This window comes from Mesoplodon bidens (genome assembly GCF_964165515.1).
Source record: "Mesoplodon bidens genome assembly, chromosome: 20".
Lineage (NCBI taxonomy): Eukaryota > Metazoa > Chordata > Mammalia > Artiodactyla > Ziphiidae > Mesoplodon > Mesoplodon bidens.
In genome coordinates this window covers 29,516,230-29,542,672 of record NC_138181.1, presented here as the reverse complement: position 1 = coordinate 29,542,672, position 26,443 = coordinate 29,516,230, and the positions used below count along the sequence as shown (strand labels likewise).

General features: G+C 45.9%; 3 protein-coding genes across 3 annotated transcripts in view; 1 reads left to right on the top strand and 2 right to left on the bottom strand.

Annotated features, from left to right (window-relative positions):
* Nucleotides 1-20,384, top strand: part of WWC2 (WW and C2 domain containing 2) — a 147,764-nt gene extending 127,380 nt beyond the window's left edge. Inside the window, exons 17-23 of the mRNA XM_081220695.1 lie at nt 826-947; nt 3,051-3,249; nt 5,073-5,237; nt 6,793-6,885; nt 10,073-10,315; nt 14,981-15,108; nt 18,101-20,384. Coding sequence (XP_081076821.1) covers nt 826-947; nt 3,051-3,249; nt 5,073-5,237; nt 6,793-6,885; nt 10,073-10,315; nt 14,981-15,108; nt 18,101-18,167 — 1,017 coding nt within the window. The 3' untranslated portion in view covers nt 18,168-20,384. The remainder of the gene's footprint in view (nt 1-825; nt 948-3,050; nt 3,250-5,072; nt 5,238-6,792; nt 6,886-10,072; nt 10,316-14,980; nt 15,109-18,100) is intronic.
* LOC308608198 (claudin-22-like) lies at nt 18,574-22,900 on the bottom strand (the record flags this gene model as incomplete). Its single annotated transcript, XM_081220921.1, is given in 3 exon segments — nt 18,574-18,679; nt 22,186-22,807; nt 22,810-22,900. Coding segments are annotated over 3 exon segments (819 nt in total).
* A 1,555-nt stretch (nt 22,901-24,455) lies between these two features.
* Nucleotides 24,456-25,247, bottom strand: LOC308608163 (putative claudin-24; the record flags this gene model as incomplete). The annotated part of the gene is made up of 1 exon (XM_081220882.1): nt 24,456-25,247. The coding sequence occupies exon 1, from the start codon at nt 25,116-25,118 to the stop codon at nt 24,456-24,458; it is 663 nt and encodes a 220-aa protein (XP_081077008.1). The 5' UTR covers nt 25,119-25,247.
* Nucleotides 25,248-26,443: the final 1,196 nt, after the last annotated feature.

Below are 26,443 nucleotides of genomic sequence, written 5' to 3'. Positions count from 1 at the left end.
TATGGATCACCTATGGGTCTGCTTCTTTTGCTTCTTATTTTTCTTGGCTTTCAGTCATTGGGCCCTGTTTCCAGTGGAATGCTGGATATTATGTATGGACTGTAGAGGATCTGGCTGATAGCTTCCTCCAGAGAGGATTTAATATTCTTCTGGAAGGCAGATTACAATATGGGCAGATCACCTGGATCACTTGAGGGACCTGAATTCCAATTTTTCTCTCCCTAGGACCATGAGACAACTGAGGTATCTGCTTACTGTTTAGCCTCCTAGCAGCTGGTTTTGCTTTCTCAGCTTCTTGCTCTGCACGTATGTAGCTTAGGAAGGGCAAAAGTCCCAAGAGGAATATTGTGCAGAATATTGGGCTCACTTCACAGTTCATTTTCTCTGGCCCCTTGTATGCTGGCTACCTTGTCCCCAACTCAGTTTTCATCTCTGCATCCTCCCATCACTGTCACAGCCCTGGGCAGCCACAGTCTGTCAGCCTGTGTGCCTCACTGCTGGAACTGAGACATGCCCCCCAAGGGAGAAGAGTGGCAGTGATGGTCCCTTCACCTCCTTGCATTTCCCTTCTCCCTGGGATCTTGGTCCTCGAGTGCTAATTGCCTTTGTTGCTCTTCATTGCTTTAAAACAGCTGGAATTTTTTGTTTGTTTGTATTTTGCTTTTTATTTTACTTTATTCAGCCTTCATATTTATTCTCAGCAGGAGAATTGGGTCTCATACCTCTTCTTTTTCACAACTAGAAGCATAAGTCCCCATCTGATAAGTTTTTCAATCATTTCTCGAAGTATATGGTGTTCATTGCCACGTGTTTTACCTTCTCCAGGATGCAGTGTCAGCCTTACTTGCAAGAACATCAGCTGAGCTGTTGGCTGTGGAACAAGAATTAGCCCAAGAAGAAGAAGAACCAGAGCAGGAAGAAGAGCAAAGGGGTCCAGATGGACATTGGTAAGATGGACATTGGTAACACAGCTATTTCCTTTCGCGACTGGGATCTCAAAGAGGATGTGTTTAGATTCTCAGAAGAAACTTTCAGGGAAACCTTTATAGGTTTAGACCTTATTCTGGAATTAATGGAAAGTAGTGCAGCTTCAGGGGGCTGCCCCTAGGGAAAGTCTTTCCTTGGTCATTAGAGAGTTGAAAGGGGTAGTGGCGAGTTTGCGGACAAAGCCCATGAGCAAGATTCTTTGTTCTTGCTTCAGTAATTCTGACACTATTTCTTGGGCTTTTTTTTTTGGTTTTAAGTCTAAACTACCTATTTTGAAGGGTATGGTAGTTTACTTCAGAGTCATAGATAAATTTAAAAACTGACTCTTTTTCTGCAAACTACCAGAAGTCCCATTTAGGCTCTGGGAAGTCAAAGCAGATATTTAGAGAATAGCTTCTGAAGAGCTCTTTTTCTGTTTGTTGCCACTTTCACCTTCTTCTTCTGTTTCCTTCTCATTTTTCATACCTCATTGTTTTTAAAAAAGAAAAAACGGTTATTACAGCATTTGTCTAGATTCATGTATATCTATGTATAAAGAACTATCTTTCCGGGTTTGCACTGTTTTCTCTAAAACAAATTTTAGCGAATGCATGCTTTTTTAGTATATATGTAAAGTCATTTGGATTAATTTTGTATGTATTGTTGCTTATTCTGTTATGTTTGAACTACTGTTGACACATATATGCATATACATATATAGCAGCATTTGTGTGTATGTGTGTATATGTAAAACTTCTTACAAACTTGCAGTGACAAGATATAAATAACAAAATTGTGGGCATTTGGAAGGAACAGCTTACTATAGTGATGTGAAAAGCAGATATACTTTGTTCTTATCAAAAGTCCTTTATAGGGCTTCCCTGGTGGCGCAGTGGTTGAGAGTATGCCTGCTGATGCAGGGGACACGGGTTCGTGCCCCGGTGTGGGAGGATCCCACATGCCGCGGAGCGGCTGGGCCCGTGAGCCATGGCCACTGAACCTGTGCGTCCGGAGCCTGTGCTCCGCAACGGGAGAGGCCACAACAGTGAGAGGCCCAGGTACCGGAAAAAAAAAAAAAAAAAAAAAAAAAGTCGTTTATAATGAATAAAGTTCAGAGCACCGAAAAAAAAAGTAAATATGAGAGTGATTATGAGGATCATCATATCTTGAAATACTGAGCCTTCTTTGCATATGTAAAATATGCACCTTGTTTCACCCACATTTCAAAAAATGCACTTAGAATGTCATCTAAAGGAATTGATAACTTACAGTCCTCATTGCTAGTCCCCCCGTGTTCATTTCATGACCAGGTGTTTAACAACTAGTCTGTTCCAATCTGTCAGTATATCACCAGTCACAATTAAAGCTTGACTTTTCATTATCAGTGGAAAACAATGTGCCCATTATAAGAATATGAAACTCAACAAAGAGTGAGATTTTCTTACCCATCCTGGTACTCTTGCTTTCCTGTCAGTACAGTTTATACAGAATATAAACCGCATTTGTATTCTGGAGCCTCACTTGTAGTGCCACCCAAGCCCAGGCCATGGCTTTTGTTAAAGACAAGATCATAGACCATTCAGAGTCTTCTGTTAGTTCAGTCGTAAGACTCCTCTACCCAGGGTTCCACCTCTGCTAGACCATGAGCACAGTTGATAATGGATATTTTTATTCACTCTTAGCAGAGAGTCACTGCATTCTATTGTTTGAATAATTTTACAGTAAATGAACAACTGATACCAACTTATATTATAGCGAGTCTCAGTATTTTCAAACCGTGGGTTAAGCTTTATATGTGATTTTTTAGCGTATTTCTATTTAATATTTAGGAATTAGGTCAAATTTCATGAATTTAACTTTTCAGTACGAAATTATGATGATTTTGCTTCAGATTGCTGGAGAGTAAGGTGACAACTTTATTTCTCATGAACATTTTAGTAAAAGTTCCAGCCAGAGAACTGGCTTGAATCGTGATGTGTGAGTCTGTTCATCGCCCAGATAACGGGTTAACATGCCCAGGTTGCACCGATCACAGAGCACACCTGCTTGACCCTGAACGGTATTGTGTGTTGTTTCACCCATAGGTTAACCATGCAGAGAGAGGCCTCTGATGAAATTGTGGCTGAGAAAGGGACTGAAGTGAAATTGGCAGAGGGCAGTTGCTGTGCAGAAGATGTAAGCTCATGCCCGAGTGTGCCTGAGATGAATGAGGACACAAGTAAGACAGAAAACAACTGTGCCAACGACCCTGGGAGTCAGCCACCTGCAGGAGTGCCCGCCCTGGTGAGTGTTCTCAGCTGTCCCCTCCTGAAACTGGTCTCCTAGAGGCACCACGCAGACCAAGTCTGTCTCTTCAGCTATAACTCCATGTTAGGATTTTGTGCCAAAGCTGATCAGGATGGGCATTTGTGGGAGTAAGAACATAAGAAACATTGTAAATGCCTTAACCTTTTCAAATGGGCCGCAAGTATTCATTGTCCAATTAAGTTTCGTATAAGAAGATAAATAGTGGCGTTTAGGACTTCCCTGGTGGCACAGTGGTTGAGAGTCCGCCTGCCGATGCAGGGGACACGGGTTCGTGCCCCGGTCCGGGAAGATCCCACATGCTGCGGAGCAGCTGGGCCCGTGAGCCATGGCCGCTGAGCCTGCACGTCCAGAGCCTGTGCTCCACAACGGGAGAGGCCACAGCAGTGAGAGGCCCGCATACCGCAAAAAAAAAAAAAAAATAGTGACGTTTATCTCTCTGTAAATGTTCTGTGAATATTTACTGAAAGCATTTTCAGAATTTCCTGAATAACACCAGGATGCCTACTTAATTATATTAAGTCTCATAAATGTTATAAGTTTATTTCAATTTCAAACATGAGGTAAACGTGTAAAGCTCATTTTGGTTAGATGGGGCTCTGATTGAAACCAGTTCAGGAAGGTGGCAAATGACTCAGTTTAGGCACAGATGCCATGTTACTAAGCAGGTAACTTTGCTGGTTAGTGACGACATGTTGAGACTGCCATCCCCAAAGGGGGAAACTCATTTTCAAGGTTTGAGGATGCTGGCAAACTTGGGAGCTTAGAAAATAACAGTTATTTATTTCTAAGAAAAACAATGTTATACCCTGACTGAAGACTTCATGTGTGTACATATATACATACATACATACACACACGTATACATACATACATACAGTCGGCCTTCTGCATCCGTGGTTTCTGCCTCCGCGGATTCAACCAACCGTGGATCTGATTCAACCAACGCGGATAGTAAACAGTACACGATTGGCTGAATGCGAGAATGTGGAGCCCCAGATACAGAGGGCCAGTTGTGGGACTTGAGCACCCACAGAGTTTGGTGTCCGGAACCAATCTCCCACAGATACCGAGGTATAGCTGTATATATAATTGCATGTTCTGCGTAAACCTTTTTTTTTTGGGGGGGGGGCAGTACTCGATATACATCATACATTTATTATTAGTGAATATCCCTCTGAAATCAGCAATATTAAAAAAAAGTAATGATTGCATTACTTGGTCAAGCAGAACTAGCAAGTTTCATTTTTAAAAAAGTACAAATCTGTTAAAAATTTCAATCAGTATACACATATATAATACAACATACTAGTTATGTTAAATGCTACAAACCACGGTGAATCCAGTGGAATGGAGAAAACCACACATTTAAGCTTTAAGAACCAAATAACTAGTGTGTTTTCATTTTCTTATATTTAGTTACTTTTATCGTTTACTCTGAAAAAAACTAATCAGAAAGTTGAATAACGTTTAATGATGAAGAATTCTCAAGTAAGCTTCTTTATAGAAGCACATTTACCGTCTGTAAATCTAAAGCTTCCTTTGTTTAGGTCTCATCTGTTAGAGGTGGGGCTACCACTTATAGGTAACCCTGTTGGACAGATATTATCCTACCCTACCTGAGGGTAACTTCCTAAGAACTAAGTAGAAAACCACCTTCCCATCAGGAGAAAGACAAAGGCCGTCGCACAGAAGTGGCCCTGGTGCTAGATGAGTCTCTTGTAAGATTAGGTATTTCTTTCATACTTAGAAGAAAGGAGCAAGAAACGTCTCTCCGCTCCTGACACATTACTGACTTCTAGGTTGATAAAGAGACAAATACCGACGAGGCGGGCAGTGCCAGTGTGGCGGTCCGCCCCAAAGACCGCAGCGGCCTGAGCGCCCGGCAGCGCCCCTTCGTGCGGAGCAGCGTGATCGTGCGCTCGCAGACCTTCTCCCCCGGCGAGCGGAGCCAGTACGTCTGCAGGGTAAGGCGTCTGCGGGGCGGGCATCTGTAGGGTGAGACGCGCAGCGCTCTTAGGGGGCTGCCGCCTTTCCCCACCCCCTGCCAGGGGGTGGCCCGTTAGTGACAATAGACAGTGCCAGGGGATCTTCAGACTCGACTACAGATTCTAATGGCTAGAAATGCCATAAAATATACATAAAATATCACACTCTTACTCGTTCTTTTTAGTTTGGGTTGTGGAATTTTTTTCTCTCCTTTCTTTCCTCAAATTTATTGTCTCTTTGCTTCTAATGCCATTTATTTGGCAAATAAGTGACATTAAGGACCAGGCTGCTAAGTCTGTCTGGACCTCAGTGTGTATTTAGAAACTTAAAGTGACTCAAGATTTATGATGTCTTGTATATTTCTGCTGTATATCATGCATACTTCAAACCACCTTAGTCGGGCTTCCCTGGTGGCGCAGTGGTTGAGAGTCTGCCTGCCAATGCAGGGGACGCGGGTTCGTGCCCCGGTCCGGGAAGATCCCACATGCCGCGGAGCGCCTGGGCCCGTGAGCCATGGCCGCTGAGCCTGCGCGTCCGGAGCCTGTGCTGTGCAACAGGAGAGGCCACAACAGTGAGAGGCCCGCGTAATGCAAAAAAAAAAAAAACCATGTTAGTCCTGCTGAGTCAAAAATTGTGAATTGGGTTTTAGGACAAAAATCGCCTTTATTAATGCCTCCAGACGCTGAATCAGATTTCTAGTTCTGTGGAGAATATTATTTGATTTGCATCAGTGTACCAAATTCTAGTTCCATAAGTATTTATGATTTATAGTAATTTAGATTTAACATTATAAAGTGGGTTAGAAAATACTTTCGGAATTCTAAACTTATTCATTCAGTTCACCAAACATTTTTATTAAGCACCTGCTATTTATTAAGCACATTGCCAGATCCTTGGGATTCGTCCATGAACCAAAGACCCAGAGCCCTGTCCTTGCGGGGCTTAATTTCTTGTGAGTTGAGCCAAACAGTAAACATGAGGAGTAAAGTGTGAAGTCTCTCGGGCAGGGACCAGTGCTCTGGAAAACAGTAGAGCAAGTTAAGAAGGGATGGAAATGTTGAGGATGAAGGTCGAAAATTTAAGTAGCTTCAGAGTAGACTTCACTGAGAAGGTGACGTTTCAGCAAAGGCCTGAAGCAGGTGAGGGAGTGAGTGTGGGCTGCCTGGACTGGGCGTGTTCCCAGTTGTACGTGCTGTGAGTCCACTCTGGCCTCGAGCTCTGTGCACTACACAAACCTTTCTTTTAAAGAATGGATAGTGCATATTAGTTAAAATTATTAGGGATAATCTTATTTCAAAATGTGTATAATTTTCTTAACAAATGACTTCTGATAACTGTAACCAACAGGCAATTATTGAAAGAAAGTCAAGTTATTTAAGAAAAGAGGGCAACGTTTGGGGGGGATTTTCTTAAAGAAATAAACTGCCTTCTTTCTGTGATAAAGTTCTCAATTCCAAGCTTCCTCTAGCACATTGGTACCCACGGATTTCCTTTTCTTTCTTTCTTTTTTTTTTTTTAATCCTTTGTTGCCAGTTAAACCGAAGTGACAGTGACAGTTCAACCCTGGCTAAGAAATCCCTATTTGTGAGAAACTCCACCGAACGGCGAAGTTTGAGAGTCAAAAGGGTGCGTATTCCCTCAGCGGCATCCCGCTGTCCTGGACCCACCCAGCATCTTGCCTATCAGACCATGAACACCAGGACTGCTGGGTGTCCTTGCTCCGCGCTCTTGGGCGCTGGGAAGAAGCCACTGGGATTACGGAGACACAGCTGTTGTGTCAGTTATGGAAAAGGATGTGCTGGAGAGCGTTCACTCATCACCAGCGTGGACGCTCTGATAATGAAGGGTAAATCCACTTTGCAGCGTGGATGGAGACGGGCCTGCTGAGTCACGGGGAGCATCTCTGCTGCCGGCCGCCTGGTCTCCACACCACGGCCGGCTCTTGAGCAGCTGTGGGGAGAGTGGAACACCCGGTGCCTTTCGTGAGGGGCAGACGTCCGGGAAAAGGAGGACACGGTTTTAGTAGCTTCCTTAAAAACAGATATTTTTAGAAGATTAAAATTAATGTAGGGCCTCCCTGGTGGCGCAGTAGTTGAGAGTCCGCCTGCTGATGCAGGGGACAGGGGTTCGTGCCCCGGCCCGGGAGGATCCCACGTGCCGCGGAGCGGCTGGGCCCGTGAGCCATGGCCGCTGGGCCTGCGCGTCCGGAGCCTGTGCTCCGCAATGGGAGAGGCCACAACAGTGAGAGGCCCGCATACAGAAAAAAAAAAAAAAAAAAAACATTAATGTAGATGGGAAAGCTCAAGTCAGGTTTTCCTGGAAGCCAGAGTTCTCTGGATGAGCTCGAAAGGGAAACTCTGGGAGAATTTTAAATAAATTAAAAGGTTGGACTGTTCAGAAATTCCTGTTTATTTACCAGCAACTGAACTAGTAATGGAAAGTTATGTGTTTACTAATAATTTGTTTCGTGCTCATTTCCGAAGCTGCTTTATTTCGGCTTAAAGCATGGTGTTCAGTAAGAATGCAGCGCTGTGCACACTGAGCTCTGCGGTGACGGGCAGGACCTCCCTGCCTGGAGGAGGTCTTCCGAGGGCACACGGGCGACTCCAGGTGCAGATCGAAGGGCGGAGTGAGCTCACCTGGTCGGGAGAATCGAAAACGCTTCGTGGGGAGGGTGTCTGGCCTTGACACCCATATAAAATTCCAAAAGAAACTGGTAGCTTTGTTTCAGGGATGGAGATGGATACTGGGTGCTGTTGGATGGATACTAGGTGGCCTGACATGGCACAGGGGCAGGGAAGCACATTCAGAGGATGAGGAGGGACCCAGCTCAGCCAGGCTTGGGCCCCATGGGTGGGAGTGAAGGCTGGAGGGTAAGTTGAGTCATTATCCTCACCAGCGGCTCTGGTTCAGTGCCGCTGTGGGCAAAGTACTGGATGTGTGACTGGGCAACATGTAACTTCCTGGTTTAACTGCCTAGTTACTTGACAGTCATAAGCATATTTCTTTTTTCTAAAGGTAAATATGCAAGCATTTCTTTAACCTCGGCATTTTCAGGACCTTTTGAAACATAGATCTTTCAGATTACCAAACTTTGTGCTTTAAAAGCACCTAAATTTCCATCATCTTGAATGAAAACTCTTCTCAACTCTTTTCTAAGTCCCCTGCATTTTTAAAAGCACATACTTTTAGAGGGTGGTAGCACTCTTCAGAGAACTTCTAACCAGCAGTGTTTATGAATTGAGTGGAGCTGAAAAACAGTCGGGTTACTGATAAACTTAGTTTAATCCTGAAACACTGTTTAGGAGATCACTGTTAATAGCTTTTAAAGTGGGCAGATAGAGCTTGGTAGAAGTGAATGGGGAAGTGTATTCTGATTCAGGAGTTATAGCATGAGAACCGTGTAGAGGTGAAGCATCTCTGGAGATCAGTGGAAGGCTTCCTGGCTGGGAAGGCGGCAGCCCGGCCAGCGAGGCATGAGGCTGGGGGGACCCATCGCCCCATCTCTCCCCAGTTCAGTGACACCACACTGACAGCCTGAGAGCAGTCATGGCGGGGAGCATTGACGCCAAGGAAATGGGCAGATCTTACAAACCAGGGAGCCCGCTGTTACACACTTACCAGCAGGCTGTGCCCGCGGGAGTCTTTAGAAAGCCTCCATGTACCTGACAGCTGGGAAGGATTTCTGATCTTGAAAACATGAGTAGTACAGTCGAAGAGAGTGTGTGTCTAGATGATTCTTCTGTGTAATAAGTTTGTTAGAGCAGAGGTTGAACAAAGGGAAAGCTACTAATAAGAACATTAGAGAATGTTGCAGCAGGATATGTTGGGCAAGGAGAAAGAGGAATCCGAGGAGACAATGAAAGCTATTCAGACCTGGGCCACGGCTCTGAAATGAGAAGAGGGACAGCCAGGCCCCTCCTTCCCGTCCGTCATGAGCACCACCATTGTTCCAGACCTTCCAGCTGGAATACCTGTCAGGTCTGAGTCCTTCTGTCTTGTATCAAATAGTACCCGTTTTTATTAGTAACCTCTTATTTTCCATTCCCACTGCCAACAGTCTGGGCAAGAAATGCCCTCCTTGTTTCCCTCTGCCCAGGCAGTCCTGCCCAGCCTCGTTTGAAGGCCTTTCCTCAAGCGAGTCTGACCCAGCCCTGAGTGAGCTCTCCCTCCCCTGACTTCCTGTGACACAGAAGCCGCCGCCAGCGGACACGCATTCATACATATTCAGTAATTATTTCTTGATAAGTGGATAAGCTTGGTCCCAGAGAGAGCACAGTGATTCAGGGGTGAAAGTACTGAATAGATATTAAGCGATGGGAAACCGAGGACAGAGTCAAAACCCTAGCTCCCCTGAGCAGCTGTGTCCTGGCCAGTGCGTGCAGAAATGATAAGAGAGAGGTGTGAGCTGCGGGGACGCAGGTGCGTGGCCTGAAACAGAGCAGATGTGAGTTTCTTATGATGTATTTGTCGTTCACAGAGGCCGGCTTCGTGTGGTAAATTGGTCCGGCTAAGCTAGGCTCTACCACGGTGCCAACTTCAAAACTCTCTGCCGTGTAAAACAATAAAGGCTCGTTTGTTGCTTACCTGCATGCTCAGTGCAGGGGGGGACAGGGGGGCTCTGCTTGTCCTCCTTCAGGACCAAGCCCCCCGGCCTCCCCGCTCTGGGCCTTTGCTGCCCCTGTAACGGGTCAGGAGGTGCCACATCACTGCCACTCACCCCTCATCAGCCAAAGCAGGAAGCAGGGAGAGTGCCCTCCTGTTAGGTGGCCACCGACGTAATGAGGGTGTCGTGTTGTTTCTAACCCTCCAGACGGTGTGCCAGCCGGTGCTCAGAAGGACAGCACCCGAATGCCCCGTGCGAACCTCTCTGGACCTGGAGCTGGACCTGCAGGCCTCGCTGACCCGGCAGAGCCGCCTGAACGACGAGCTGCAGGCCCTGCGGGGCCTGAGGCAGAAGCTCGAGGACCTGAAAGCCCAGGGCGAGACGGACCTTCCGCCGGGTGTGCTGGAGGACGAGAGGTTCCAGAAGCTCCTGCGGCAGGCCGAGAAGCAGGTACAGAGCTCGGTGCCGCCGTGAGCTCCGGGGCGCTTACGTGGAGTTCACGTTGCCTAAAGCCCGCCGGGTAGAAGGTACTCAGCCTACACCTCAGTCTTGCTCGAGTCTTCAAGTTCTTTTTCTAGAACTTAGAACACATTTGTTCCCATTGTGTTTCCTCCTGCCTGGTGGCAGCCCTCGCATCCAATGATAGTGAAGAAAGAGCCCACAAAGCAAGGTGCGTTTGTACCATTTTGAGAATAATCTGATTCCCCTGAGTACAGATTTTTTTATCTTTATTTTTACCAACTCTGTACGTCTAGATAGATTATTGGAGTGACGTGCCTTTTTTTCTCATCCCTGAGGTCTGTGCTCACCCGCTCTGTGAAAGAGAAACTGTTTCCAATTGTGCGCCTTTCATTCTGGCCCCAGAAGTTGGTGAGAACCATTGGCTTCTCTCCTGCTTGCTCTTAAGCCCCACGTCCACTCCTTATACACACGTGGACACACTGGTGCACATGCACACACACACACACGCTGCACTTTCACATCCACCTTCCTCCCCGCCCACAGTTGGGGATTTGTGAGGTTTTCAGCACCGTGGCCATAAAATGCCTAACGATGAGCAAACAGCCCGCCGGTGGCTCCCGGGGAAGCTGTGAACGGAGTCCAGCAGCAGAGCCCAGCTCTGCCTGCCTTGTTAGGAAAGCTGTCAGGCCTCTGCGTCCCTCTCCATAACCTTCCTCCTTTGCAGCTGAAAGTCTGTTTTGTAGCTCAGAATAAAAACTGAATCAGAGTCAGTGTCCTCGTGGATAGTACAACCCCCTTAGGAAGCAGAGTGAGAAGCCCAGGACTGTAATTAGGACGGATTGTGTTCCTTCCTCTGTCAGGCTTCTTAACGTGACGGTAAATAAATCACTGGACCTTCCTGCAGGTCAGGCCCCCATCACATAAATTGAAGGTTAATCACACTCTCCTGGAATCTGGGGCATAAAAACTGGCTTCCGATCCTCCTGAACCAGGCAGCTTATCGTGACTTGTTGGGTGAGAAGGGGAGAGGAGGCGTGCTGAGGAAGGGCTGGTATTTTTCCAAAGGAGCCTCAGGTTGCTTACAAAGCAGAAATTTCTTTTTCTTCCTCTGAGTGTTTCCCTTTCAAAATGCCAGTTCTGTGACGCTAGGCTTCTTAAAAGCTTAAAATAATACAGATGTTAACATTTGTAAAAGTTAGAATCTGCTAAGAAAATTATATGTCAGAAACATTAATAAAGCTCATTCAACAACAGAACTCAGTGATTACAGTGAAGTGTTCAGCACTGAGCCTCGACTGCCTGCAGAGCTGGCGACTATCGATGATTAACACCTGATGAAAATTTTATGATATATTTTAGCACCCAGACTTTTGGAGGGAGATATAGACCCAGGTACAGATATAAATACATAAACACAGAGACAGGGGCTTCCCTGGTGGCGCAGTGGTTGAGAATCTGCCTGCTAATGCAGGGGACACGGGTTCAAGCCCTGGTCTAGGAGGATCCCACATGCCGTGGAGCAACTAGGCCCGCGCGCCACCACTACTGAGCCTGCGCGTCTGCAGCCTGTGCTCCGCAACAAGAGAGGCCGCGACAGTGAGAGGCCCGCACACCGCGATGAAGGGTGGCCCCCGCTTGCCACAACTGGAGAAAGCCCTCGCACAGAAACGAAGACCCGACACAGCCAAAATAAATAAACTCCTACCCCCAACATCTTCTTTAAAACACACACACACACACACAGAGATGAATGGAGTCTGCAGTAAAGTGTGTCCTTCCTCAGCAAGCAGAGGAGGCTCTTCGTGTGTTGCTTGGTGGTCGGTCTTATTTCGCACAGAACAAAGCCAAGTTTCACAGTGACTCTGCAGCCACCACATAAATGCTGGTAGTTGGAAACAGCAGCAGCCAGCAAGCTACTTCGAGGGACCATCTTAATAGTGTGTACAGGGGGATAAAATAGGCCCCACACTTCCATTCATACGGAAGGGAACAAAATACTGAACAGGATCCCGGGGGCCTGTTGTATCTCTGATCTGGTACAATACGCTTTCTTGGGGAAACCGGGCCAGGTTTTCTCCCCTAAGTAAATCCGGCATGTACCTTCCTTCACTGATTTTTCCTTATCTCTCCGTTTGTTCAAGTCAGTAAGGAGATGGCCATTTTAAGATTGGTTTGTTCATCTTATAAGTTCCCCAAAATTAGAATAGCAGCAACATTTCAGTAGAATTACTAGTTTCCTAGTTGGATGTACCACATCATGGTAGTAGAAGTCATTTCTTTGTGTCTTCTAAGTCAGTAGTTCCCAACCTGGCGCCTAGTGAAAAATCATCCATTCGCTGAAGGTAAGACTTCACAAAGTAACTAAAATATCACATCTGTCCCCTTTGAATTTGAATTACACAAATTCAGAAGCTCCGAGTGACAGCTCACCTATCTCATCAATTCCAAAAGAACCAAGAAAGAACTGCTACTTAAATATAGGCCACTTTTCTAAACAAAATCATTCAAAACGAGGAGAGGAAAGGGGAGCAGTGAAAAATATCTGGAAAAGGGATCCTTTGTGGTGAAAAAAATCAGAAGTTACTGCAGTAGAGTATTATTAGCAAAGTACTAACTAGGTTATGCCCCATTGTAGGCTATTTAGCTTTCCGTAAAGTGGTGTGAGTATAACTGAATCTTCATCAGTACTTGGCTGAATAAATAGTTTTTGTAAAATGTCATCTTTCCTAAAAGTGCCACAAGCATTTTTGCTTTCAAATTTAAACTGAGTTCAGTGCACTTTGTGTGTTGAGAATATTTTAAAATTTAGAAAGTTTTTTTTAGTTAAAAAACTAACGTGTTGGAACAAAGCCAAATAATGCAGAAGTATATAAAGCAAAAAGTATTGATAGAAGTGCCCCTGAGTCCCACTCCCCAGGGATGACCTCTGTTGACTGTTATATGTCCTTCCAGCTCTTTTTTATGCCATGTATATGTGTCAGTGTTATTTGGAAGAGTTACAGAAAACTAGGGTCTGAAGACATACTGTTCTGCAACTTATTTTTTTCCCCACTTAATTCTAGTCATGTAAGATGAAATATTTGTATATGTTGCTGAAATTGATTGTTCTAAGGCATTTGTAATACACATTATGAATATATCATATCATATTTATTTAATCATAAATATATCATAACCATTTCATTATTCTACCAATGATACTTTCCCAAATTTCAGTCGTAGACTGTGGAAGTGAACACTCCTATACATTTTGGGACACGTTTCCTGTTTCAGTAGCGTTTCCAAAGCACGAATAGAGTTCTAGTAGTACAATTGCTGTTTGTATCTGTTCGGCTGTGAACCAGTCAGACTGATTCTTGTCTTTGTCTTGTCTCTTAAGCTGGAAGACCTTGCTCGTTACTCTAAAGTTTATAGCTGCCTGTGTTAACAACACAAGCACAGCAGTCGGCTTTTTCAAGTGCAGAAGGGTCCCAGTGATGGGACCACCAGCTTGCCGCAGGCTACAGGTACCACCGTCAGCAAAGCCACTTTTCCTTCCATCTCTTTGTGCCGACTGCTTAGTTCTGATCCCGAGCTGATCTCTCTTGTAAGACTTGAAGCTGCAAACACCAGTATTCTAAATTTCCTCACCCATTTCCTTCACAGGTCCAGCTGCCCCACCATGACCAGTGGCCTCCACTGAGCAGGAAATTCTGTTACCGTAGCGCCCCACTTGGGAGGTCATGAGGAGAAGGTGCCCAAATGAGTGGAGTCTCCCCAACCCCTGACTCAAATTAATAGTGTCCCCTCCCAATACACACGCCCGCCCCTCCCTGCCAAGGGCTGAGCGCAACTCACAGCGCGTCCTCCCGGGAGTAGAAGCCTCTGTGGAACCTTCCAGACTGGGACGTGCTCTGTCCTCTCCCTGGGGTGTTCACAGTCTGGTAGTTTCGAGAAGGGTGTCACTTTGTAAAAAGCTCTTGGAGCTGCACACGCGTCCGTGTGCACTTTTTTGGTATGTCCATTCTACTTCAGTAAACAGCTTTTCAAAGGGCTAAGACAGAAAGAAAAGGGTAGAAAAGATGAATAAGAGGTTGAAAGTGTGTATTCTCCAAAATGTTAACAGTAGAGATTTCTTGGACATGGTGCTGTAAGTAGTTTTTAATTTCTTTTTTGGTGGGTGGAGAGGGGGGCAGTTACCAGGTGTTCCAGATGTAACAAGATGATCCCATAGTGCCTATGTGGTAAGAATTTTAAAATGCATTAAAACACACTTGCCCCAGGGCTTCCCTGGTGGCGCAGTGGTTGAGAGTCCGCCTGCCGATGCAGGAGACACGGGTTCGTGCCCCGGTCCGGGAAGATCCCACATGCCGCGGAGCTGCCTGGCCCGTGAGCCATGGCCGCTGGGCCTGCGCATCCGGAGCCTGTGCTCCGCAGCAGGAGAGGCCACAGCAGTGAGAGGCCCGCGTACCGCAAAAAAAAAAAAAAAAAAAAAAAACACACACTTGCCCCGACCCAGTAGCTGCTCCCTGTCGGCATGAGGTGGACGCATGGGTGTCGTCCTGCTGGGCTGGCCTCCTGACCTGAGCCCGGCGTCTTTCAAGCCTTAGAGCACACCTTCGGGAATCTCTAATTAATGCTCTGGGGGGGTCTGTGTTTTCACTTCCTTACCAGGCCGAACAGTCCAAAGAAGAGCAGAAGCAGGACCTGAACGCAGAGAAGCTGATGAGGCAGGTCTCCAAGGACGTGTGCCGGCTTCGAGAGCAGAGCCGGAAGGTGCCCCGGCAGGTGCAGTCCTTCAGGTGAGCGCCCGAGGGACGTGCGGGGCTGTGCCCGTGTGGCTGAGTCACGCAGGCCTGCACCGCAGGGCGGCTGGCAGGTGACACGTGTTAGGATGTGGGACACCAGGCCCTCTGCTTCCGGTTCGATGTGTGTGTTTCCCTGAGCTCACAGACCCTGCCGGCCACAGTCCTGACTCCGTTTGAGCCCGGCTCCCCGGGGACCCGGGGTGTCCCCAGCTCTTAGAAGCAGTTAGACATCTCATTGAGAAATCTTAACGCAGAAAACAAAAAGGTACAGAAAAGTCACCTGTCTTCGGGGTTTTGCTGTTCCCTCCCTGGACTGTTCCTCAGGCCCCGTGAGCCATGCACGGGGCTGGGCCCGGGCACCCAGAGAAGGGCAAGCGCCCCTGGCCTTACGGAGGCTCCGGTCTGTGTGAGGGGGGCGGGCAGTGCCATGCGGAAGGAGCCCCCTGAAGGCCAGGCGGGGTCCCGTGAGGGCAGACGCTGGGCCTGCGGGAGCGCACGGGAGTCTAAGAGGCCCTACAGGGTGGAAGAATGGGTACGCGTGTGTCAGGCACCAGGGGTGGTGGTTTTGGAAAGGGCATCGGGGCAGGAGGGACCTGCAGGGACAGAGGCACAGAGCCTTAAAGGTCAGCGCCAGCGGGTGAGCCTGTCGACCGCACAAGGCCCCGTGTGTTAAGTGGTGGGGCACCAGCGGGGGTCTCCAAGCGCGGGAGCGAGTGAGGGCGTTAGAGGCGTTGTGGAGAGCGGCCGGGCAGACCCTGGAAAGGGGAGGCCAGGCAGGCGATAGGAGGCTGACGGGAGGTGGGCGGACGGAGGGGCGCTGGGCGGCAGGGAGAGTTCTGCTTTGGGACATACCAGCCTACCGGTTCCCGTAGGCCAGCTTGGGAAGCCATGGTCACTAGATAAGTAGAAATAAAAATCTGAAGCCAGGATTAAGGATCAGATGGGAGATAAAAATGGGAGTCTTCATCTCACATGTGGTGGTTCCACAACAAACATGGGTCTGACATCCCGGAAAGTGTGAGAAGGTGACCAGGACAGGAGACCGCTGAGATTAAGAAGGAATGGCCGGCGAGCTAGGAGGAGAACCGGGGAGCGTGGTCCTGGAGCTGAGCGGGGAGGGTGACGGATGCTGTCGAAGGCAACAGCAAAGAAGGACTGAAAGACATTCCCCAGGCTGGGGGCCACTGGTGACTATCCAGGGACAGTTTGAGTCAAGTGAGAGGGGGGCGACAGGAGAGGTGTGGTTTTATTGGTCTGAGGGGTGTGTGTGTGTGTGTGTGTGTGTGCGCTGTGGAGGAGTCTGTAGGAGGCTCTTGAGCTGAAGTGGGAGAAGCCCAAGGAGCATGTCTGACGTGCGTGCGGGGCAGACGGGATATGTGGTGGAGAGGGCTCGTTAGGAAGGGATGGGTTTGGTGCCAGAGGACGCAGTGGGAGTTCCTGCTGTCCTGAGTGAGTCGGGTGCGGGGGAAGGAGACAGGTCATGGCAGGCTCAGACTCTCTTTAACATGATGGCTTATAGTAAAGAGTCAGCTTTTTCCTGTCTCCACTCAGCTCCAGGGTTGCTCTTGTAACTTTCAGAGGATGCTGCTCCTTGGATTTCTAGAACTGCAGGGTGGTGCGGGGAATCCTCTCGTGCCTTGGTGCAAGAAACACTGTCCAGAGGAGAAGTCATCCAACCTCAGCTGCTGCTAAAACCCGAAATAAATGTTTATAAACACTCCCTTAGCACCCAAAGCCAGGCATATCACCAGGCAGGTGATAAAGGAGAGGGAGATGGACTGGGATACGGCAGCTGCTCTGGAAGCGTGCAGGGGCCTGGGACGCTGTCCCTGAGCTGCTCTCTCAAAGCCCAGGGCTCCCTGCTCTTCCCATTTGTTGGGGGAAGGTAGAAATCAGGAATTGTATGTGAAATATCTCAAGCATAGACACTGACAACTAGTTTGTGTGTTTAAAAAGTACCGCGTGAGCCAAAGTAATTCGCTTGCGGGAAGTGTCGAAGCAAAGACCCCAGTTTTGGGTTCTGCCTTCAGTGACATCGTGACTACTTTCACTCACCCCTTTAATTCTTAATTTTATCTCATAGAATTGAGCAAACGGGAAGGACGCTGTAGCACAAAAATAACTCTCCTTCCACCTTGCCCGGGGTTTTCACGCTTCCTTCCCTCTCTCTCCTTTCCTTAGACGTAGAGCTTTTCCGCCTCAGTTCTTGCATCATAACTCCACGCTCCTGCACCATCTCACTCCCAGTTTCTCGAAGGAGGGCCAGTGCTTTATTCCTCCTTAGGGCTTCCAGCGTGTCCCCACGTGGGGAAGCCCCTCAGCAGCCTGTGTTGAGGGGAGACTGTTCGGTGTGAAGGCTTCTTAGAGGCTAGACGTACTGCTCCTGCCCTTGGCGGCTCTACAACCCTAAAAGCTTACTTTCTTGACACTCTCCTAAGCTCTGAAGACCCTCCCGCCCCTTCTTTCTCAGCCTCTCCCCCTCAGGTTGTTCCCACTTACCCCGCGTCGGGACGCGGCAGATCTGCCTTTAAGACGCTCAGGCTCCTTCTCTTGCCTCATCTGAGCCCTGGTACCCATCGCTCATTATTTTGCCCTTAGCTTAGCATGGTATTGAGTTTAAGGAATTCTCCTGGGATCGTGTTCTTCCCTGTGAGGATTCTGGCCCCTAGAATCCTGTATTCCCTGGTCTAGAAATGCTCAGACCTAGACTGACACGCTCCCTCCACAGCCCCGCCCCAGTGGTTTAAAACCTGTCTCAGGTTGGAAATGGCTGTGGAAATACCGTGGGTCAGAGCTGCTGTTCTCCTTCATGTCCTTCCGTAAAAAGGCGAAGACAGTCTTGATTTTAAATGGAGCTCTAGCTAAGGACAAGATCTCCCATCCGGGCCTGTGGAGACAGCGCTGGCGTTCTTGGGACTATTTTTAACGGGCATAGAGCATTTTCAACATCCTATCGAAGTCGGTGTATTTCTCACCCCGGCTCTAGGGAGAAGATTGCCTACTTCACCAGAGCGAAGATCAGCATCCCGTCCCTGCCGGCTGATGACGTCTGATTACATCGCTGACGAGATCGTGTTTTCACCTCTTCATCTCTTTGGGAGGGCAAAAGACTGAACGTTTTCTTGTTTGGGGTTTTGTTTTTTGTTTTGGGGTTTTTTTTGTAATATAACTGTCAATTCTTAAAGAGCTTTTATTTCACATCAGATTTTCAACATGTTAATTTGTAAAGTACCTTGAATGTAATTCTTACATGTTTAAAAAAGAAAAAAAAAATCAGATAACCAAAACAGGATCATCTGGTACACAGATGTGTAGTATACGTGTATTGCCAATGGGCTTTATTTGGTAAAAATGGAATAGAGGCGGGACCCGGCGTGTGTCCTATTAAACCGACCGTTGAGAAATAACTCAGTTTAGCAGCAGGCGGTTTTCGCTTTTCCTTTGTTTTCCCATGGGCGACTATGAAGCTGGCAGTGGCGCCAGGTGATACTTGGTGCTAGAGGGCAGCTCGTTCAGCGTGAGGTTGAACTTGAGCATGAGCTTCAGTGCAGAGTCCCGGGTCCACCTGAAACAGGTGCTGTGTTCATTTCCATCACCTCTGTTGGAACACTTTGTTTCCTTAAAACAACTGCCTTTTTTTGTCCTTTTCCATTTGTCTAAAGAAAACAAAAACAAAATGCTGAGTGCAGGAAGGCAAGAATGCAAAGGAGCAGTACTCCCAGCCACACTACAGATCCCCTGATTTAGGACTTTAAGGGTAGGGAGATGTAAGGAGAAAGCCAGTTCCCCTGAAATACACTAAAATCAGCAGGTCAGTGAGCAGCTGCTGCTTCTCACTCAACCTGATTGTGCATCAGTGTTCAGATGTGAGTGTCTGGCTTGCACCAGTCATGCTTCGTCCTAGGTGTGAGGATGGTACCCAGTGGGTGAAGGTAGGGGCCCAGGGTGCTGAGGACAGACAGTGCTGGTACTGTGGAGGGAAACACATGAGCATCACTTGCTGAAACCAGGAACAGAGGAAAGGGTATCTTGATTGAATCAAGGTTGCCAAAAATTTTTTAAATACTTCAGTAAACAGATTTCTAACATTTACTAGAAATTACTTTGCAGCCGTCATTTTTAGGGAATCCTATCTATAACTTGTGGTAAGCAGTTGGGAGGCAAAGAGAAGAGAGTGCCTGGGGAGATTATTCATTTGAAGTAAAAGCTGAGTCGTTTGTAAAAATATATATATATATATATATATTCCAGACAAACAAGATGGAAACTGACTAAAGTTTCCTCCAGTGGAGAATTTTAGCTTACCCAACCCAAGCACTTCTTAAAAGAAACAAATCCCCAGGTTAGCTCTGCCAGCATAAAAGGCTTTTAAAAGAAAGAGTTTTATGCAAGTTAAATCATCCATATTACTCAGTCTGTAATCCTGGAGGAGGCAAGGTTTGGTGCGCCATCTTATGTAACAAGTGAAATCAATTTTTTTTTTAGAGATGAAAACATCATCTTAAAGGAATGCACCCCTTAAAAAAAAGAAACACAAGTTCTATCCCTAAGCTAGAATCCTCACTGGTGAGAATATTTATTTGAAAGTAATTACACATGTTTTGGAAGGTTCATTTTATCAGAATCAAAATTCAGATCAAGCCATTTCTGAGCCTAGAACTGTAATGACTTTTTCCTAAGTGTCCCACCATTTATATACAAAAGTCCTTGAAGGAATAACTGGACGCGACACTACTTTGAACAAAAACCAGCCTCGTGAATTGCCTGAGCACAGTCCTTGCAGGCGGCCCAGTTCATCCTGTTAGGTGACCAAGGAGAACTGGAGGGAGAGCACCGTTCATCCTTGCCGAGGTCAAATGTGAAAAACAGAAGTTTATTTAATGTAGAGTTAAATGAAGGTCAGCTGTTTTCAGCTTCTTAGTTTGACCATGAAAATGTTTATAGGATTATGTGTGGTTGTACCGTACGATTTTATTTTCTTCATTTATTTATTTACGGTCTTATTTATGTTCTGTTTAATATATAGTTCGGTTCTGGCCATCTTAAATGTTTGACACACAAGAGGCTATATTGGAATATTTACAGCTTTATAAATTTCATCAGATTAGCTGTTAACTTTTTGTACGACAAAGAGTTTCAGACAAGCATAAAAGAATAAAATCTGTCTCAGGCTGGTAGTTAGCAGTTGTGACCAAGATGCTTTTGGTTTTATTTTACAGCATTTGCTCATTTCTAACATGAGAGACAAACTTAATATAATCCTTTTTCACTCTTTAAAAATCAGCAATAGTGTTATGTATTTATAGGCAGCTTTTAACAATCCTGTCATATTTGTACTAACCCAAATGATTCACAGTGACAAAACATTTTAATAACTTGCTCACAAAACCATATGGACAACATGAATTTTAATATTATAAGTACTATTTTTTAAAGGTAGAATTTATTCTTCACAGGGTAAAAAGAATGTAATATTTAGTTCTCAAGTTTGAATTATCAGTACGTTATTACAATTTTGTATATCAGAATCTAAGTGTTACAGGTACAAAAAAATATTGCTAGCCAAATGAACAAAGTTTAGCTGAATCTCTGTAGCATGCAAATCAAATAAATTTAAAATCTTTTTTTTGCTATTACTTTATATTGTATTAAATATCAAAAGCTCAGGACTGAACTAAATATTTAATCAGGTTAAATTCTGAATATGTTTCTGTTTTAATTTGTCTTGTTTGTAAAAGTATGCAAATACATCACATAGATTAACTCTGGTTTCTGCACTTTTCATGTGTTTGTGGGTGGAAAAAAATTCAGTGTTTTTTTTTAAACAAAGATACATATTACCTAATATTTTATTTCAGTGTCATTTATTGTTCAGTGAATTTCCCTGACTGGTGCAAACAGAAAAGTTTACTTGAACTATATACCAAACAAATATAAAGTCTTTCATGAAGAATTCCCCAAGTTTGGTGGCTTCCCTGGTGGCACAGTGGTTAAGAATCCACCTGCCAATGCAGGGGACACGGGTTTGAGCCCTGGTCCAGGAAGATCCCACGTGCCGCGGAGCAACTAAGCCTGTGCACCACAACTACTGAGCCTGCGCTCTAGAGCCCGTGAGCCACAACTACTAAGCCCCCGTGCCACAACTGCTGAAGCCCACGTGCCTAGAGCCCGTGCTCCGCAACAAGAGAAGCCACCACAATGAGAAGCTCACGCACCACAACGAAGAGTAGCCCCCGCTCGCCGCAACTAGAGAAAGCCCGCGCACAGCAACGAAGACCCAATGCAGCCAAAAACCAATAAAATAAACAAATTAAAAAAAAAAAAAGAATTCCCCAAGCCAGCAGCTTGCTGTGAATAGTTCTTGGTTGGACCATATATATTGCTGATTTTTTTTTAAAAAGGAGGTGGGGGGATCTGCCCACGCCCCCCAGTCCCGACCCACAGTCCCCTTGTGGCTGCACCATCTACCGCAGAGCACAGGACACAAGCAAAAGCACGTTGGTGCGGTAGATTTTACATGAATCTTTAAAACACAAGACTGCCCTCCTCTGCTTCTGACACAATAAAGAAGACATGAACGAATGGAAAAGTCTCCATAGAGGCACTGAAGTCTCCAATTTAAAAAGAGATGATGTGTCCCCCATGTGCACCTCTCAAGCTTTCAGAGAGCCAGCAATTTTTTAAATAAAATCAGATGTCATACCTTTTAAAAAAAATAAGCAGCCAGACTTCAGTTTCAGTGTAATAGGTGATCTCAAACACTTGAAAGAAGTCAATGATGAGCAGTGACATTTCCAATTGCCAGATGATTCATCTTGATTAAATAACACCTTCAAAAGATGTGGAGGTACTAACACAGTGTTTTATCTGCCGGTTCTGTGCAATCGCTGAATCTATTTTAAAATTGAGAAAACTCACCCCCAGTAATGAGTATGATTACTGCTAAGTCTTGATTGGTTTTGGTCTCAGAGTAGAAGATAAAAGTGGTTTACCATCTTAGAAAGAAATGACAGTTTCAGAAGCGAAGGGAAAATGCATTTTAGAAAATCGAAAGCATAGTGAATGGGTTACTGTGTAATAGGAAATCCTACCAAATCATCTGAGGGCACCGCTGATCCCTTCTGGCTTAGTTTCAGGTGAGTGGTTTTCATCTCCAGGTGTAGACGGTGTGGCGGCGTTTCTGCCACTATATAGTGGCTGGAAACCAGGGGAATCTGGGTCCTGCGGGCGGCCCAGTTTAGCAGACACCCTCCAAGCAGGAGAGAAAATCCAGCAAACCAGCCGATAAAGAGGGCCTCCCCAAACTCCCACCTGGGCACAATCTCGGGGATGGTCTCATCCCAGAACTCCTGGACTGTCCCGTGGGCGACCCAAGAGACAGGAACAAGGGCTGTGACGCCTGCTGTCCAGACCAGAATTCCTCCCAGGATCAACAGCTGCTTCTTGACATCCTGCTGTCCCTCTCCAGTTCTCAAGCAGTCCAGGCCAAACCCCGAGACCAGCAGGCCCAGGAATCCCAGGCCGTTTGAGAGGAACATTAAAATCCTGGAGATCCTGAGCTCAGCGGGCAAAGCCAGGAAAGAATCGAAGTCCTTGCATTGCATCCCCACTTCCTCTTGGGTGACACAGGCCTGCCAGAGTCCCATGGTCAAGTTTTCCATTTCATTTAAGTCCAGGTTGAGATTTTGCCACGTGGCAGGTAGTTTGTAAGACAGGATAAAACCCATCCCAGCAAAGATAGTGAAATTCTCGCTAATTGTGCCACAGCTCTAAATACTAAAGCCATTATAAAACCCTGTGACCTTAGCCAGACCAACCCCTGCCTTTCAGTGGCTGTGAAAAGAAGTGTGACACTTGTGTTATCACCTGCAGAGCTCAGAACTATTTTTTCATTGTGTATATAGGAGGATTCTTGCCAGAGTTGCTATCGTTTAATTCTATGTTGAATAGTTTTCAGAAAAGGATAGGGAAGTAATTCTGCAAACCAGTAATGACAAGGTGTGGCCAAGATCACGTTCACGTCCTATGGGCTGCATGTTGTAGTAGGCAGCTTGTCCCCGAAATAACATTAAGTCGTAATAATCCTCTCCTTGTTAAAGTATAAATGGCTTTCACACTGTTCCCAACCTTTCTGTCAAGTCAAAGAATTAAGAAGTCTCCGTGCAAGTTGTTTAATTGACAGTTTGGTTCAACTCCTGCTACTTTATATCTTACTAATTGCACCTATCAGATTTTCATCTGTTAAGAGGTCTCATTTCAATACGCATACTGTGGTTGTAACTGGGTGTTATCATTTTTAAAAACAGGTTCAAGAAAAGTATTTCTTAACCAAATAAATCAATCTCAGAAATCTCTTCTGTAGACCTTAAATCAGGCTTTTTTTTTTTTAATCTCTTAGGCTACATATACCCAATAACATATGAAACGATTCTGAACTAAACATCAAGTCTGTTTACTTCCACGCCTGACAGCTTCACACACAGGGACATAAATACTCGCTCTGTTTTGTTTCTTTGCTTAAATATGCTTTCTATGCCGTGGAAAAATTAAGCAGTAGGACTGCGTAGGTTAGAATCAACGCCTCTGTTGGTTCATCCCCATGCGTGTAACTTTTAACTGAACAAAGGAAAATTTTTATTAGGGCAGATGAGCTGGATATCAAGCAAAATATGTTTGGAATTGTTTATCTTTTTAAAGTACGAAGCTCTTGAGGGAAGAGACGAGAAGAGATTGTCCAGTATTTTAAATCTGAGAGTTTCACAATGTACTGAAAACCTTCAGCCTCATAAAGTCCTGCAGCACAGGCTTCCTAGCAATTTCCTAGACACAAACCACCTCTGTTCAAGAAAGACCAAATCATGGTTGTGGAAATAGCACTTTGGATAGGCTTAGCATGTGGTTTTGCTAGTGCAGAATTCTTAAAGGATTTCAGATTGTTAGGTTTTTTTCTTTAGGAAACGGGAGCTAATGATCAATTTCAGCTACCAACAAAACCAAAAAAAAAGTTTCTAATATCAAATGAACACAGTAAAGCTTCATAGTGCTCTCTTGGACAACCGCCACCAAATTTTGATTTAAATAGCCAGATGAATGAAATTTTATTTTGTTCATGCCTATGTAATGCTTACCACAATCATTTTCTTTTAGATATAAGATTTGCCTCTTTCTTACTTCTCCAGGTTTTGGGGGGATGGGGTATCTAGGATAGAAAAGTCATTATTTAATGTATTTAATGAGAAAATGTGAGCATCACAAATATAGTTACATAACAAAGAACCCTTTATCATGTAGACCATCACAGTTGATATAGGGAGATACACCTCTCTGGTCTCATCAGAGTCTTACACTGAAGGATTGGCAGTTCCATTTTCCAGGTATGAACACTGAGTTTGCATGTCTGCCACTGCATAGTGGCCGGAAGCCAGGGGAACCTGGGTCCCGCAGGCGGCCCAGTTTAGCAGACACCCTCCGAGCAGGAGAGAAAATCCAGCAAACCAGCCGATAAAGAGGGCCTCCCCAAACTCCCACCTGGGCACAATCTCGGGGATGGTCTCATCCCAGAACTCCTGGACTGTCCCGTGGGCGACCCAAGAGACAGGAACAAGGGCTGTGACGCCTGCTGTCCAGACCAGAATTCCTCCCAGGATCAACAGCTGCTTCTTGACATCCTGCTGTCCCTCTCCAGTTCTCAAGCAGTCCAGGCCAAACCCCGAGACCAGCAGGCCCAGGAATCCCAGGCCGTTTGAGAGGAACATTAAAATCCTGGAGATCCTGAGCTCAGCGGGCAAAGCCAGGAAAGAATCGAAGTCCTTGCATTGCATCCCCACTTCCTCTTGGGTGACGCAGGCCTGCCAGAGTCCCACGGTCCAGTTTTCCATTTCATTTAAGTCCAGGTTGAGGTTTTTCCAGTGTGGCAAAAAAGTCGTAATAATGGATAAAACCCATCCCAGCAGAGATAGCAAAATTCCAACATATTGCATTGCTACTCTAAAGACTAAAGCCATCGCAACAAATCTTAGGACCCTTGCCACCTCTATAGGAGCTGCTGTCTTGTGGTGGACAGTAGTGTGACGATCTTGGTTCGATGCTGCCTGGGGAATATAAGTTTTGGTCGTTAACCCTTTGGGCGCTCTGAAATGCGTTTTTGTTCTTCTTGAATATAATGTTTCATGTAAAGGACGAAGGACTCTGTTAAAACTATGAGTTAGGCTTTCTGATAAGGATTTGATCTGTTACCTTCCAATTTGCTTGGTAAAATTATATCCCCAATGCTTGATGATTATATAAGTCTAAGGATGAACAAAGAGGGCTCTATGACCCCTCACCCTAAAATACAACAGAAATCTTTGTGCTTCAATATGGATTAATTAGATTTTAAGTGGTGATAAAAGGCCAGCTCTTTCTACAACAGGACCTCATTGTAATAGCTGAATCTGAGATTTCAGAGATGCAAAACAAGACCTTGTAAAGAAAGGTAGACTGTTTCCCTATAATCTTTATTATTCTCGGGCTTCCTTAACCTACACAAGAACCTGGCCTAGGTTCTTGAGTGTCACAGGGACTCAGCTGGGACTTGGCAGAAGCCTCTCCCTCAGATTCCTTTGCAAGGTAGAGGCTGGTTCACTGGGTGAAGTAAAATGACGAGGCTGAAGCTGTGCCCATAGGTACTGAGGGGAGAGGGGGTATCTCAGGAAGCTCTGGATTTCATTCTGAGATTTTCTCCATCCTTGTTAAGGACTTGGGGTAAAGCTCAATTTCTTAGTGTCCAGGAGGTGTTGTTTTTTGTTTTTGTTTTTGTTTGTTTTTTGTTTTTGTCTAGAGCTGAGCTGTCTTCACTGTCATTTAAACCACAAAGACAAAGCAGCACCAGGCATGACAACTCCTGCCAATTCCAAGACAAAACAGCCACCATGGGGCTGACCTTCGAGGTGTCATCTTGTTTGTGGTGGGGTTTTTTAAAATAAATTTATTTATTTAATTTATTTATTTTTGGCTGCATTGGGTCTTCGTTGCTGTGCAGGGCTTTCTCTAGTTGTGGCGAGCGGGGGGCTACTCTTCGCTGCGGTGTGCAGACTTCTCACTGCAGTGGCTTCCCTTGTTGCAGAGCACGGGCTGTAGGCGCGTGGGCTTCAGTAGTGGTGGCTCACAGGCTCAGCAGTTGTGGCTCACGGACTCTAGAGCTCAGGCTCAGCAGTTTTGGTGCACGGTCTTAGTTGCTCTGCAGCATGTGGGATCTTCCCGGACCAGGGCTTGAACCCGTGTACCCTGCATTGGCAGGAGGATTCTTAATCACTGCGCCACCAGGGAAGTCCTTTGTTTGTGTTTCTGA